At 39.7% G+C, this 16,629-nt stretch overlaps 1 protein-coding gene across 1 annotated transcript; it reads right to left on the bottom strand.

Annotated features, from left to right (window-relative positions):
• Nucleotides 1-2,717: 2,717 nt before the first annotated feature.
• LOC149089300 (uncharacterized) lies at nt 2,718-14,881 on the bottom strand. The gene is made up of 3 exons (XM_089240116.1): nt 11,252-14,881; nt 4,903-5,169; nt 2,718-2,942 (listed from the first exon to the last, which is right to left on the bottom strand). The coding sequence occupies exons 1-3, from the start codon at nt 14,879-14,881 to the stop codon at nt 2,718-2,720; spliced, it is 4,122 nt and encodes a 1,373-aa protein (XP_089096242.1).
• Between the last annotated feature and the right edge of the window lie 1,748 nt (nt 14,882-16,629).

Here is a 16,629-nt window from a genome sequence, read left to right as displayed (position 1 = left end):
GGCTGAAAATCTGCTTACGTCATACTTGAATGACCTCTTAGGAAGTTGCAGATTTTGACGATATAGAGAGCCCTACAATAATTCAACTTCCATCGGTTGTCAGACACAGGTTGAATGTAACCACTGCATACACACACAAGCACGAGCACTGACGTATATCGATCGAATCTCGATTTTTCAAGAGTCTCAAAAAATGCCGAGTTGATTTTTCAAATATGAATAGTATCGATGCAGCGTCAACGATAGACGGCACTACATCGATGCACCGCCATCTATCGTTAATCGATCGATAGATACAGTCCCGTTACAACGAACTCTAAGAATAGACCGGGAAATCCCTTCGTTACAACGAAATTTCGTTATATAAAGGAATTCCAGGTTTTTACATTATTCCTATGTAACCTTATCTGGGAGGGATTAGAAAAGTTTTCGTTAAAACGAGATTTTTTTCACTATAAAGGTATTCGTTAAAACGGGAATCGACTTTATAATCATCTGTCGTTAATCATCGAATTTGTTGCTTCAGTCTCCCCCCCCCCCGCCCCGTAAATACGCCCGTGCTTCAACTTACGAACAACCTGATTCTTCCCAGTTTGGGGGAAACTAAAAGATTTCCCTTTACAGACTTTTCGGAAGCTTCAAGGAAGCCTGCATAACTTGACGGATTATCGACAGTGAGGAAGACATTCTATCAAGTCCCAGAGGTGGGCAAACACTCAAGGATAATCATCTGAATGAGTAATTACTCCATACAACTATCAAACAATGCTGATCCACTGATCAATAGCCGCGATGATGATGATGATGATAATAGTGGTAATGATTGATAAGACGGCCTCGGATATACCAAGGATATTTATGGCAAAATAATCCATTGAAGAGGGAAAGCTTATTTCTGCGCTATCATCTCTCGAAGAATATCCAGTTTCCCACGTTCTTCATAAAAGCTCTGAAGATTCATCGGAGAACGATCGTAACGATGAAAAATACGATGACGATGATGATAAACAAAAAAAAATCGGTTTTTCTAAGGAAGCCGTGATCAATATACTCGTCGTCGCGGTGGCATCATTTTTTCTGTTGTGATTCACACGCAACGCAACACAACGCTGGAAGCAGAAAGTGGAACAGTCAGTGCTTCCAGAGTAAAACGTGGGAACAATTTCCTCGTGTTTCTCGTGACCCCGTGACCCCCTCAGGGCGAGCGACCCAAAGGGAAAACAAAAGCAACGTGGGACGCAAGGTCGAAATTTAACACCATCTTCGCTATTTCTATCGATCTTAACGGGACTTAATAACTTCCTCGAAAAATTTCGACACGGAACCTTAGTGACAAGATACACTCTCTCTCTCTCTCTCTCTCTCTCTCTCTCTGTCTCTCATATATCTCTTGATAAATTGTATCGTACAGTTGTTTGTGTGTGAACATGAAATATCGCGTGTTTCTGAACACGCTTTCGATCTTCATCAATGATATCGAAGAATGGATGCTACCTGTATCGTTGGAAAACGGTCAGAAAGAGTTTTTTTCAAACTTCTTACAAACATCTACTTTTTTACCACGCACCAGCACCGGTCATATCGCCAAACAGCAATTTATTACTGATCGAGTTGGGGGTGAAATGAAAGTGCCATCTATCGGGGGTTGTCTCAGGTTCGTAAAGGAAAGAATTTGTTACTGAAATTGAACTCCGGGATTAAATTTGTTGACCCAACGGTAGCCTTCATGTTGGTAGACGAGCACATCTTACCACTGAAAGACTCCGGCGCAAACTTTTTACTGTAGCGGATCCCTTAAAATCTTGAACAACTTTCATGAGGACTGGAACTTCCACCCAACGCCGTTTTAAGGCGTGGGGCCCACCGGGCACTGCTCGGGGGGGGGGGGTCACAAAAATGAGATCTGATTGAAATTTTCGAGAATTTGCCTAGTAGGGCTTCAGAAAAATCAATTGACCAGAGAGCCCATGATGCTAAGACGGCCCTGCTTGCTTCCACCCTGAGAGAGCTTCGAAAACTTGCATGAGCCAACCTCTCCTAACAAATGCCCCATTCATATGCAGTGAAACTCCTTTAAGACGGCCAGTCGACGTTCCACAAAAAAGTGGCCGTCTGCGGAGGTGACCACCGAATAGAGGTTGTGTGACGGGAAAAACACATTTTAGGGACGGGGGGGGGGACGTGTCAAAATAACGGTTTTCAATGTGACTCAATTCATTTACAATGCCCCCCCCCCCAAAAAAAAAAAACAACGGAGATTCATATACAGTGAAACCTGACTAATAAGATAGGCTACTCGATATAACGATAAATCCCTCTCAACGGTATTTTTTTTTCAAATCTTGTTTGGAATAGCCTGTAATGTTAAACTTCTCTCGATATAACGATATCCTTTACTATGATGAACCACTATATAACGGTATTTCGGGAGGATCTTGAAACCTTCGCTACAACGTTTGTTATTTTTATTTATTTTTCGTTCGAAATATCCTACAGCATATTTTTCAACTCATCTCACATGTTTCAGTTCTTCCGAGGACCGTCTAATAATGTCAGTATAAGCCTATATAGTGTCGGTATTGCTACTTTTTGTGTGATACACCAAAGTGTATTGCGATAAACCCCTTCACACATCCTTTACCCTATTGAGTAAATATCATAGGTAATTTGCCTTGTTTAGCCTTTCAACCCCGTGCGAAAAATTTTAAACTCTGTTATCAGCAACCATATAGCAACCATATAGCCTTTGTCATCCTATCTACAAATGTTTCCAACCCGATAGTGTCCCACATAGTCCTCCCATAGACATACTTCTTGGTAGGTGCTTGTTGTTGAGCTGTGAGAGCCAGCCAATCGTGCGTACCGCTGGGAAGCTCGACGGAGTCCCCTAATGGTACAAACGTGTTACTCCATGGAAATGTTCCACTCGATGGATACTTTCCCTGGATATAAATGAGTCACCATTCTGTGATAAAGAAGCATAAATAACCAACACTAAAACAAAGTCTTCAAGTCCTCCAAAAAGGTGAATAAGACTCATAGCACTAACCAATCTACGGCGATACAAAGCCAAAGAAACTCAATGAACAGAAAATCCCCGACTGATTCGAAAAGTATTTATGCTGATGTATAAAGATTATAAAAAGTTGTACAAAAACAATTAACAGCTCTGAATGCATTGGGGGAAGATAAAAACGCGCGCAGAAACTTGCTTTTTCAAACTCTAATTTTATGCATATAACGCTCCTTTCACACTCTACGGATTCGTCCGCACGGAGATAATTGCTTTCTCCTTCACGCAAGACGTGTGAAGGAGAACACTGTGGCGCTTCAGTCTGCAGTCAGCTATTTTGTGTGTGGAACGTGGAGCGCGAAATCTCAAATTATTACTTTATTGCAGAGTAGCTCCGAACGGCTGAATGTCCGTAGTGAGTGAAAGCGTGCATTTAGTCACGTGTGGGCCACTATGTTCTTGGAAACGGCACGGCGGCCGTCTGTTGTAGTGGCAGTGGACGGCAGCACGACGGCGGTTTCGCCGTATGGCGACTCTTCCGTATCATGTGGAAGCTACCACCATCCAATTGCTCGCGACACCAATGGAATGCCTCCGTACGGCAGATCCTCCGGACGGACAAATCCGTAGCGTGTGAAAGGAGCGTAAGAAAGTGGCCGCTGTGAACGCATACAGAGGTGGCCGAGGAATAGGAGTGATTTTTGTGTTATTCTAATGAAGCCTATTGTCCGTTCCGAGAGAAAAACTGGCCGCGAAGGGAAATTGGTTTGGAAGGGATCTTTCTTTGGAAACTTTCCAAACTTTCCTGGTTTCCCAGAGTACCTCATGCTTCGAATATCCCTGGGTTAAGAAGAATGTCGTGTCTATTTGACATCTCACCTGTTGTTCAATAGCTCAGTTAAAAATGTAACCTAAAAATGCTACTACTGTGCATTAATGAGATTCAATCACACAATTGAACTTAAACACGTACTCCTATAGTACTAACTTTATTTTTAAAGGGAGAGCCTACTGCTCGTCTCCTTTCCTGGTTAACGACTTATTTCGTAATACAGTCACAGAAAAACGCTCGCTACAATTGGCGTACAAAATAGCCGCCAACTCACATAATTTGATGTATCGGCCTAACATGCCGCCCGGCATTGAAATATTAATTTCAATAAATACGACAATATAAAACTTGAATACATAAACAAAATTCACATATAACAAAAATTCGATGCAGTACAGATATCATATTTGCGAAACAAAAATTAATTATATGAAATACAAATGCACTATATACATACACAAATGTACTATATTATACAATTATAATTTCAAGGCGGAAACCCAATGATTTTTTTTTTTTTCTATCGAGACTCTTCTAACGGCAACAACGCGATTTTACATATTGATCTTTTGAAGATCCCATTCATTGTTTTTACATTTGCAATTCTCACTTTATTATCCCTACCCTGGAAAACCTCCACGACTCTTCCCAAAATCCATTTACAACTTGGGAGGTTTTCTTCTTTCATGACAACCATATCTCCAACATTGATGTTGGGCTTGGAACCTTTCCATTTATTTCGTTGTTGTAAAGTGCTCAAATAATTGTTTTGCCAATGCTTCCAGATTGTTTGCACCAACTTAGATGTACGTTGCCATAAATTCAATCTGTTTTCCTTAACATCAGTCAGTGATGGCTCTACAATGGCAGTGACTGGGCGACGAATGAGGAAATGACCAGGCGTAAGAATATCTAAATCATCTATATCACTAGATAGTGGTGTTAACGGACGTGAATTTAAAATTCCCTCTACTTGATTGACAATAGTTAACAGTTCTTCGTATGTTAGTTTCGAATTCCCAACTACACGTTTCAAATGGTGCTTAAAGGATTTTACCCCGGCCTCCCACAAACCACCAAAGTTGGGTGCTCTGGGAGGTATAAACTGCCACTGAATACCCTCTGCTGATAAATAGTTGACGAGATTGTTATTACTCTGCACAATATCGGCATACCAATTTTTCAGAGTTTTATTAGCACTTACGAAGTTTTTTGCATTATCGCTGAACATTTTTTGAGGTTTGCCTCTCCTGGCAACAAATCTTTTCAAGCAAGCGATAAATGCTTCGGATGTCAAATCAGACACTATTTCCAAATGAGCGGCCTTCGTGACCATGCATACAAAAATGCAAATATACACCTTGTGGTAGATCCCCTTTCTCTGGCCCTTATATTTTATCAGAAACAAGTGATACAGTCATGTACAACCTTACGACACATATCTCTGCCTCGTAATGGCCAGAATTCTCTCCTCAAAGAATACAATAAATTTTGTGGACCAATGCGTAAATATTTTTTATGATGATGCTCAATGATCATTCTAGTGAGCTTATGTTTTGATGGCAATATGATCGGATGTTTTTGGCTATCACTTACTTGACTGTGCCTTAAACGACCACCTACTCGCAAAATATCATTTTCGTCTAAGTATGGAAGTAAGTTTTTTATCTTGTCTGTTGCCAATTTCCCTTTTCTAAGATTGGATATGTCACCTTTAAACTCTATTTCTTGTGCGCAACGAACTAGATATTGCATACTACCAGTGGCGGATCCAGGGGGGGGCGATGGGGGCGATCGCCCCCCCCAAGAGCCTTTAAACAATAGGTGAAGGGGCGATCGCCCCTCCCAAGAGCCTTCAAGCAAACATAACTCCAGTTACCTCACTTTTTTTCTTTATTAATCCTTAATTTTTTTAATTAATTACCTTTTTTTCTCGAAGTTCCTTTCCTTAAAATTTGTTCCCCAAGTTTCACCTTGAGATTTCTTCTGCTGGTAAGGTCGAAAAAATAAAGAAGTCATAGCCGGAGGAGGGTCAATTGTATTCCCACCAAGGTTCTACAGGGATTCCATACGATTCGGCTGTCACGCTGCCTTTTCGCTTACCCCCTAGCGCCTAAGGGCTCATGTAGAGAGGCAAAAAAATGTACACCCTTCAGTTTTCTTGGTAACGCGCAGTAAAGCACAAGCCATCCAATAAGACGAATCATCGTTTTCTAGCCTTTGTTATCTCTTTTTTTTTAAATTCAGTCCTGAAACCCTCAAGCTTGACGTGGATCAAAAAATGACCATGTCTTCGAAAAAAACTGTTTTCAGTAAGCAAAAATTTTAAAATTTTAAAGTAAATGGATATTAAGAAAATTAATTCTATTACTTTTTGTAGCACATCTGGGGTTTTCCCAGAGAATAAAGCTGCATTCGCTTACGGATTCACTGATGATGACATTAACGGGGGGTTCCCCCACAGGGTGAGGCTAACAGGGCTCAGGACGATTCTTATCAATTTTTGATTTTCACTCTACAAATTCACTATAGTGGGGCCTAAAAGTATGAAAAATCTCAGCAAAGCCCCCCCCCCCCCTCCTCGAAAACGTAGCTCAAAAGACCTGCGCCAGAAGGTGAGCATTTGAACACACATAGCTTCTCTATAATATCTATGAAAATATAGGCCTCTGCCCCATCTAATAATTAAAGCCTTTGTAATTTGAAATAAGTACCTGGATTAAACATTATAAGTGGATCGCGCGTATAATGCTTTTCCAAAAACCGCCATAAAATCGTTTTAAGCGGAAAAACGCTTTAAACGGGAAATATTAATATTTCCCGTTTAAAGCGTCTCTATGGTCTGAGCATTAGTTGAAGATGGAACCACGAAAATGAATCGCACTAAGCGGGAAAGGGTTCTAAGAGCAGTGCCGCAACCAGATGCTTGGTCATCATCTTGGTGTCCCTTGTAATGTTAAAGGGCAGGTAAAATGTGGAAATTCACGCCCCCCCCCCTCCGGTCCAGCGCCCGGAGCACCAAACCTATCTCCTCTTCCCATGTTTCGGCCTTGAGGAACGTTATAAGTGGAATCCACTATATAAAATTGATTGTGTGGAGTCGGATGTTCTGCGGGAATTAAATTTAACCACCATCTTTTCAGACAAAAAATCTGAAAATTAATATTGTGCACTTGATAATCATAATTAAATAATAATGAAAATCATTTCAATTTGCATGAAAGTAAGCTTTTGCTATTTAACGTATCTGTGGCGAAAAACTGTTTTTGAATAGGTTTTTGACAACCATATAGTCTGCACAAAATTGAATAAGAAATTTATTATTTTAAATCGCGCAATATTAGAATTTCATTAGGAAGTTTTTTTACTCTTAAATTTTTCTTAATTATGCAGAAAAATTAGTACCCACATATTTTATTGAAATATGCGTCAATTATTTCTTGTTATCGAAAACAGTCTATACTTGTTTCAATAACTTTTCAATGCTATATTTTCATATTTAAAAACATTTTCATATTTTATCTTGACGTCCTATTCGAATAAGCAAGATTTACCATTTAGTATTTCGTGTATTTGTGTTTCCAAGATTTTATATTTCCTGATTAGTAATTCTCTGAAACTCCTGCTAAGGTGGTTCCAAATTAAAGTTTTCATCCTTTATGAGTTGTTTATTTGAAACCGAACCAGAGATTCAGGTTAGGAGATTGAGAGTAATTTTGATGTTCAGTCAGAAGCGCATTTACGGTTTTGCCGATTTGAAGGCTATTCAAATTTCACCGCCCTTCCACTCTAGTCTAATTTTCTCGACTACTCTATCCACGAATTTTCCATCCCATGTTATAGCCCCCCCCCCCACTCCTGCAAGTACACCTGTATTAAAGTCACTCTTTTAAAGGTCCGTCCCACGAGAGTTTGCTAGGTGACGCTGGATAAGATAATTAAAGTTAAAGATAATAAAAGTCTTTGTCAGGATCCGCGGTCGTCTCGGGCCTCGGGGAAGCAATAATTTTTAAGGCTTTCAATACAAAGGCAGAGGAACGAGCGTCTTCCTTTGTGAATGACCGAACAAGCACGGTTTACTTCACGCCGGCTGTTATTTTTGCGGTTTATGTCCGACAAAGACTTTTATTAACTTTAATTATCTTACCCAGCGTCCCCTAGCAAACTCTCGTGGGACGGACCTTTTAGTCATTTACATGTTTGCACCCTGTTTGGTCACACACGTGTTTGACGCTGGTTTTGGTAATTGTTTCGTTACTTACACGCGCTCTAGACAATACCGTCTTAACGCATTCCCCGCGGGCGGGGGCCTCAAATGCAGAGGGACCTCTGGTTTAAAATTTTAAAAGTAAACGTGTCTCGCCAGGTAGGGGGCTCAGAAAAATTACTTTTCCCGAGGGCCCAGTATACGCTTCTGACGGCTGACTCTAGGCCACTCACTGAACTGGTCCCTCACTTTTTATGTCACTCATTTGATCATTCATTACTCCCGCTCTAAGTCACGCTTTTGCTCATTCACGTGCTTGCAAACTCTCTAGGTCACTCATTGACACGGTCACTTGCTGTCTGGGAAGAGGTGGGTTTATTTGACGGTTATAAAATTTTCACCGCCCTTCTACCATTTTGCTAATTTTCTTGGCCACTCAATCCTCAAATTTGCCGACCTTCTGAACTTGCCACCCTGGGCTATAGCCCATTTAGTTCTGTAAATAGGACATTGTCTTCAGTAACGGGGCATGAGGATGTTTAAAATCAGTGTTACAAAAAAAAAAATTGAGGGGAAAAACTGAAAAATTACCAGCAAAAAAAAAAAGGCTGATGGAATTCAATTTTTCTAGAATTAATAGAGATATGAATTATTAGTACAGTAGACTCGCTAATCTGGCACATATCACACCAGGGTGTACTGGGTTAACGAAATCGCCGAATTACTGCAGATTGATTGAAAAAGTCCATTTAAATAACAAACTTCTGCTCATAAACATGTGCGCACTGTTTTCCTCTTCTATGCTCGGAGAAAACCGGCCTAAAAACACCGGATTACTGGAGGGATTATTGAAAGTCTGACTCTATACGTAGTAGGATGGGAAACTTTATTTGAAGACAAAAATGGGTTTCAGACGCAAAATATTTTCATAAATCGGGTATACAAAGCTGGAAATTTGTAATTTTTTAAATTTTATCGTCTCCTTTGAAAATTATAAGTGATAAATGAGGAAGTTAAAGGTATTATTTGTAAATACAGACATGTCATAAATGGGTGTTTTATTGTGTGTAGTACTTATTTTCATTTTAAGAAAGGATACAAGTTTGGTGTGCTATAAAATTGTTCACAGAAAGAAAAATTAACTGTCTAGAACGTGAGTAACTGAAAGAAGACTGCTTAATGTTCTTTACATCAATCGCCAAGTCCTCGAAGCGTATACGTAAACACGAAAAGTTGCTGGAGTGAGTGTAGCTCGGCTTTGGATGCTTGAGTTTCCAGCAGCGGTTCCGAACCTTTTCAGTGCATACGCCAAGCAGATCATGAGTAAATGCTAAACAAGGTATTGAGCGAAACAAGAGGGACCACCTTAGGGACCCCATGGATGGAAACAAAGTCCCTTTGGTCGGGTCCAGTGCCGAGTGGGGAGTACTGAGCTGATATGAATTAGTACGAGACAAGCAGAGCCAGTTGAGGGCCCCACATGGATCTGCCGGCAAATAGATAGAATTCTCTATCGAACGAGACAGACCACAGAGGGCTCACCTGGAATCACTGATGTAAACAAAGCTCATTTGGCCGATCCCATCACCGGCATTCAAAATCTGAACAGGGAAAACATCTACCCTGTGCTGTACTGAAACCGAAACTGCCTTATCACGGACCCTACATATGAGAGGACAAAAGCTGCGCCGCATAGGTTCAGCTTTTTATCTGAAGCCATGAAGTGATTTAAAGTTTGAGCGGTCACAAGAATTTTTCGCAAGCTCAGTGCGACTCGTTACGGGTAAGGAGGCTGTCGGTGTGCGCGTAGTAGCCTACCTATTTATTTGATAACTACTTTGTTGTTGTGCGTAAAGTTCATGCTCCCAAGGGTGGAGCTGACAGGGCCGGGGACGATTCTCATCATTTTTTTTTGTTTTTTTAAGCTATAAATTAACTATAAAAGGGCCCGTGAAAAGTCTGGTCTGGGGGGCCCACTAGAGGCTTTAGCCTAGGGGCCTGCTCTAGGATGTGGAGGCCATGGTCAGGGCTTTAGATAATTTTTTTTCCTTCAAATGTTCAAGGATCGTCTCTCTTAAACGAGGTTTCTTGTATCCGAGTTAGCTTAGAATTCATTTCCTCTGGTTAACCGAGATCCTTATTTTATTCATATTAATTTGCCTAATTGTTATCATAACGTCACAAAGAGAAACGTTTAATACTTTCACAGGGATAAAAAAAATTAAATTTAAACGGAAAGTATCTCTCTACTTTGACTTGAAAAGCTGGAAAAAAGCATTTATCGAATACATTCGGATGAATTTTTATTTGTGCGCATTGTTTTGTCCGGTTAACTGTGAGCCTTAATTTTTATCAAGCGAAGGAGGAAGAAATAGTATTCTAGGAACATTTTAAAATACCAATTCTTCATACGCTTTTGATATTCTGCTCTCTTTTCATCTGCAAAGTTTTTATTTATTTGTACAATTGCTCATGATACTGTTAATAAAAAAACATTTTTAGCTGGTAATGTTACAATGTTTATTCTGTATACAGAATTCCTTACAATGTTTATAAATATAACACACATTATTCAGTCTGCACCTCAAACTTTTTTTTCGTACGGTATTTTTTGCGAGGGTAGCCGGCACAAACGTTCAAATTTATTATCAAAAACAGCTTATTCATTAATTGTAACACCAGTTGCTGCAAGCAAGTTTTTAAATAAGTATGCTGCATATTGAAAAAATATAATTTTTATAAATATAAATTTTAATTTAGATTTAATTTTTAACTGCCTTCAATTTTTAATTAATTTTTATTTTCAATTAAAATGTAATCGTAATTAATTTTAATGTTAATTAATTTTTTAAATGAAAATTAATTGAAAGTTTTAAATAATTTTAATTCTTAATTAATTTTTTATTAGTTTTTTTATTTTAAGTACGTTTGGCACCTGCGGACACTAGTTTGGTTCTCACCGATCGACATCTTCATTGTGAAAAATCGCCCCCCCCAACACATCACCCTGGATCCGCGCCTGCATACTACCTTGAAGTTCCTGATGTGACAAAGGACCCTTTCGCTTATTAAGTGGATTTCTCGAATTATGGATGAACCTGAAAACAAAACTAAGAATGCGAATTAATTTAGCATAATCATTTGTAATGCAAAATAAAGAATCCATGAAAACTTCGTTCAGATTTAGAGTCAAAGTCACATCAGCATATTTCTTGAACTCTCGGAGATAATCTGCATCGGATGTAATAGGATAATATCCATCTGTGGAGTCGATAGTTCTCTCATGAAGAAACCCTGGTCCATTCCACCATAAAGTCTGATCGATGATTTGATCAGGGCTAACTCCTCTTGAAATTAAGTCTGCAGGATTATCTCCGGATTTCACATGATGCCAATGGAAGTTCTTGGTGATTTCTTTGATTCTGGAGGTCCTATTCGCAACAAATACCTTCAATTGATGAGGTGAAGCGTTGATCCAACCCAACACTATTGTTGAGTCGGTATACAGACACACCTTGTCCACTTCCACACGCAGAGAAGATAGCACCTTCTCAACAAGCTTTGAGAGCAGTTCTGCAGCACAAAGTTCAAGACGTGGTATGGTCACTACTTTGAGAAGTGCAACTCTGGATTTGCTACAAAGAAGCACCACCTTCACGTTCCCCACGGCAGTAATAGAACGCACATATACAACAGCCCCGTATGCATCCTTTGACGCGTCTGAAAATGCATGAATTTCTAATTTTTCAGCAGAGTCTGATAAGACGAAACGATCAATCTGGAGATTTGTCAACTTTGTAAGTCCTTCTCGGAATTTTCTCCAGTTTTTCGATTGTTGAGACGGCAGTTCATCGTTCCAGTCGATTTTCAACAGCCAGAGCTTCTGCAAGTAAATCTTTGCTTGTACTAGAACAGGACCAAGCAAGCCTAACGGATCAAATAATTTTGCGATATCTGTCAACACAGCACGCTTGGTAGGTATGTTGTTACCAGGAGCAACAGTGAAACCAAAACAATCTTCTTTAGGGTTCCATCTTAAACCCAAAGTTTTCACCGTGTCATTTTCAGGATCCTGAAAGCAATATTCTCGTTCATGGGCAAGGACATTGTTCAACAATGCATTTTCGTTGGAGCACCACTTGTGTAAATCCATGCCTCCACATTTTAACATAGAAATCAGCTGTTGCTGCAATTCAATGGCACTTGTTATATCGTTAGAACCAGTTAGAATATCATCAACATAAAAATCAGTATGAGTTGCGGCAGCAGCAAGAGGATATTTCTTCTGTTCGTCATAAGCTAACTGCCTTAACACCCTAGTGGCTAAATATGGTGCACATTTTGTTCCATATGTTACTGTAAGTAACTTATACAGTTTGGGTTCATCTAACGGACTTTCTTTCCATAAGATGCATTGTAAGTTGCAATGATCAGGATTGACCCAGATCTGCCTGTACATCTTTTTCACATCGGCAGTGAAAGCGATTTTATGTCTTCTAAATCTTAGCAGTATCGAAAAGATGTCTTCTTGGACCACACCCCCATTTAACAAGCAGTTGTTAAGTGATAATCCATTGGTAGAAGGGGCTGATGCGTCGAAAACTACTCTTAATTTAGTGGTACTGCTATCAGGTTTGTAGACTCCATGGTGAGGCATAACATATTTTATATCCTCATGTCCCTCCATCATCTCCTGCATGTGACCCAAGTCCTCATACTCGGCCATAAAATTTTTGTAAAGAACAGACATTTGGGGATTTTTATCCAATTTTTTCCACAGCCAATTCAGCCTTTGCTCAGCTAATTGCATGGATTCCCCAGGTTCAACATTTTCCTTCATCGGAAGATCAACTATATATTCCCCTCTTTCATTTCTACGATGGGTTTTTACAAAATGATCCTCGCAAAAAAGTTCTTCTTTGCTTTTCAGGGGTAGCTTCTCCTCAACAGATTCAATTTCCCAAAACTTCCTAATGGATTGATCTAACGCATCAACTTCTGTCGAGAGAAAACAGCATTGCTGAGATGACGAGTGAGAAATTGTCCCGGAGACTATGTACCCAAATACAGAATTCTGAAGCAACACTTCGTTGCTGAGATACAGCTGTCCGCTCTTCAATGCCTCAAAAAATATTTTTGCTCCGATCAAAAGTTGTATTTTCCCTGGCTTGGAAAAATGTGGGTCAGCAAGTTCAACTCCTTCGGGAAACTTCAAGCCAGATAAATCAAGAGGAGACGATGGGGTGAAATTTGTTATTTTTGATACAATTAAAAAATCCAATTCTTTCTTGAACTCGCCGCTTTTATTTGCGACTACCCCGGTAGTTTTGTTTTTCACGGTATGTGACAAGCCATTAATGCCACAAACGGGGGCATAAACGTTTTCTTTCTTCAACCCGAGGGCTTCGGCGCAGCTTGTTGTCATCATGTTCACTTGACTACCATTATCGAGTATGGCCCTAACTCGAGTCTCTTTTCCTTGGGAATCGCAGACGTAAACATTCACAGTACTGAGAAGTGCTGATGAATTTGTGTTTATCACATTGCTCAGACTATGAAGAACATCTGGTTGTTGGCCCCCTACTGCTCCTCCCTCTGAGGGTATGGGGGAAGCGCTTTCGCTTTTTCGTTGGATGACATCTTTATTGCTTTTTGGAGACGCCGTTTCTCCCCGATGTAAGAGAGTGTTGTGTCTCAAATTGCAAATAGAGCAAATGACCTTTGATAAGCACTGAGACGTAATATGGCCAATTTTTAAGCAACAATAGCATAAATTATGCTTTCGCACAAATTCATATCTTTGCGAAACACTCATTCTTTGAAATTTTACACATTTATATAATGCATGAAAACCTTTGCAAGAGACACAAGATCTTGTATATTCTTTGATATTATCACTATCATATACCATGAAAGCTTTTGCTTTCGGTTGTATTCTGTGGTCAGGCTTCTGCTGACGACTATTTAGTTTTCCGACACTTTCAAGCATTATACTTCTTTTTTCAATGAATTCCAGAAAATTGTCTAGTTTAGGAACCTCGGTAGTTGTTAATGTTAACTCATATTCCTTTCTGGATTCTTTATCTATTTTCTGAAGTAATACATTCAGTAACATGGTGTCTGATAAATCATTTCTTTCAAATTTTAATGATTTCAACTCTCTTAAATTTCTATTTACATTGTCAATTAGATTGCGCAATTCCTTAGCTGACTCATGTTGAACTTTAGCGCAATTTATTAAAGCTTGAATATGAGTGTCAACAACTATTCTTTTGTTTTCATAACGAGTTGTTAACGCCTCAAACAAAGAAACATAGCTTTCGTCAGCTGTTTCAAGCTTTTTTGCATCCCCTTTTAATGATGCTCGCAAATAATACAGCTTATGTACATCAGTTAATTGTTCGTTGGCTTCAATTAAACACTTAAATTGATTTTTGAACTGACTAAATTCCTCATACTTGCCAGAAAATTCTGGTAGAGGAATGTCTGGCAATTTTATACGTGAAATTTCTTTACGCTCATCAACATTAACTTTATGATGACTTTTCATCGACTCTTGGTAGAAAAGAAATCTTACCTCCAGAGTTTCTAGTCGCTCATCTATGTGCAGCAGCTCTTCGTCGAACACGCTAATGTCTATAGTCTCTGGTTGAGCGTATAATATTTTCCTCAATGCTTCAATATTTTTTTTGATGTCGGCGACATTGTTCAATTTCACATCAAGTAATTGTTTTGAATCCACTGATGGCTCAAAGTCCTTAGCAAAATTTTCTAGTTGAGTAACTTTAGATTTTACAGTTCCTTTTTGACGATTATATTTAGCATTCATTTTCAATTACCCTCCGGCTCGACGGACCAACTGTTCAATAGCTCAGTTAAAAATGTAACCTAAAAATGCTACTACTGTGCATTAATGAGATTCAATCACACAATTGAACTTAAACACGTACTCCTATAGTACTAACTTTATTTTTAAAGGGAGAGCCTACTGCTCGTCTCCTTTCCTGGTTAACGACTTATTTCGTAATACAGTCACAGAAAAACGCTCGCTACAATTGGCGTACAAAATAGCCGCCAACTCACATAATTTGATGTATTGGCCTAACACCTGTCAAATATAATTTACAAATTCTTATCTAAAGCTGACCGAAGTTATAAAAAGTTGATCCCTAAATTTCGGTGATAAATTATCTGACGAATGGCTGGTGACAGGGCCACAACTAGATGCTTTGTCAGTCGGGCAAGCACGCATTTTGGCACCCCCGTGTAATGGAGGAGGCAGTTAAAAGGTGAATTCCGGGCTCTTTCTCTTGTCCAGTGCCCAGGGCACCAGACCTGCCTGCTTTACCCTACTAGCGGCCCTGTCCGGTGTCGCCAAGAACGTTTACGAGCCCCTACCATCTCACTACAGAGAATGGGTGTCTGTATTGGAAACGGCTATCGGTTGAGATGTACATCGACCGCTGTCTCAAGACCATTACACTTCAGCGAACAATGGGGGTCACCTCTCTTGTCATATTTCCATAGTTAATCATCGACCACAGTTTTTGTAATTTTCTCTAATTATAATAGGTTAATAATAATAGGGTAAGTCAACGCTAGTTATAACGACCATGCGTTATTGCGACCGTTCCGTAATAAAGTCGCGGTTCGAAGAGTTCCAATTCTATTTCCTATTCATCCCATGTTATTTTTATCCAATACAACGAACTGCAAAGACCATTCTGTGGATCCTGATTTTAAATTTCTCGTATTTTCATGAAGAAAATAAATATGGTCTGCCTGGGACCATATATTTTTCTACCGAAACACCTTTGGCGGGCCGGATGAATGTAAACCCTTGGCGGGCCGAAGTTTGCCCATCACTAATCTAGTGTATGCCATCGTCTTCAGAGGAGAAAATATGAATGAAAGCCGACCCCCCAGTTGAAAAGTCTCACCACAAAGAACAGCAGACATAAACGGTACAGATATTCATCAGCGCACTTCACTCGCACTTTGAAAATTAGATGGCAGCAGTAAAACAGTCACGCACAACACTATGCACGCGCTCAGAGTGTGAGGTACCCACACTTTCGGCGCAACTCATTCGGTAATAAATTTTCCATGGCGAGAGATGGAAATTGTGAAATTGCCGGAAAAGAAAATGGCGAAGTTGTACTCGGCTTGAAGGAAAGAGACGAAATTTATTGAGATGCGAAAATATGGATATTCACGTTAAAATGCTTAGTAGACCTAATTTGTTGCTTACTCCCAGAGCCGTACCAGAAATTCATTTCGGAGGGAGACGACTAGTATTTCTCGGAGGACACGGTACTAACATGACAGAAAACTAGGTTTAACTGTGTTATTCCATAAAGTCAGTCATTATCAAACGTTTCTGGTGCATGGGGGGGGGGGGCGAGCGGCCGTGCTCCTTCTAAGGCAGTGATTCTCAAGCTTTCGCCGCCCGCGTCTCCCATGCCTCAGTCAATATTCGTCCGCGGCTCTCCAGAATACATTAACAAAGAACTATTTCAATTCCAAAGCACTGAAACCGCATTTATAACAATGTTACTAACAAAGCTCAAAATCGGC

This window comes from Pholcus phalangioides, unplaced genomic scaffold, assembly GCF_987345545.1.
Source record: "Pholcus phalangioides strain wild (caught in Gottingen) unplaced genomic scaffold, Ppha-v1.0 ptg000002l_1, whole genome shotgun sequence".
NCBI lineage: Eukaryota > Metazoa > Arthropoda > Arachnida > Araneae > Pholcidae > Pholcus > Pholcus phalangioides.
Note: the sequence above shows the minus strand (reverse complement) of the source record. Positions and strands in the feature narration are given on the sequence as shown.

Bases quoted from the DNA above. Each gene is read 5' to 3' on its own strand.
- LOC149089300 (XM_089240116.1), bottom strand. From the start codon at position 14,881: ATGAATGCTAAATATAATCGTCAAAAAGGAACTGTAAAATCTAAAGTT. The intron at 5,170-11,251 runs GTGACTTTGACT...ATGGTCACGAAG, and splicing joins AGTTCAAGAAATATGCTGAT to GCCGCTCATTTGGAAATAGT. The intron at 2,943-4,902 runs GTAAAATCCTTT...ATTTATATCCAG, and splicing joins GTGGTTTGTGGGAGGCCGGG to GGAAAGTATCCATCGAGTGG.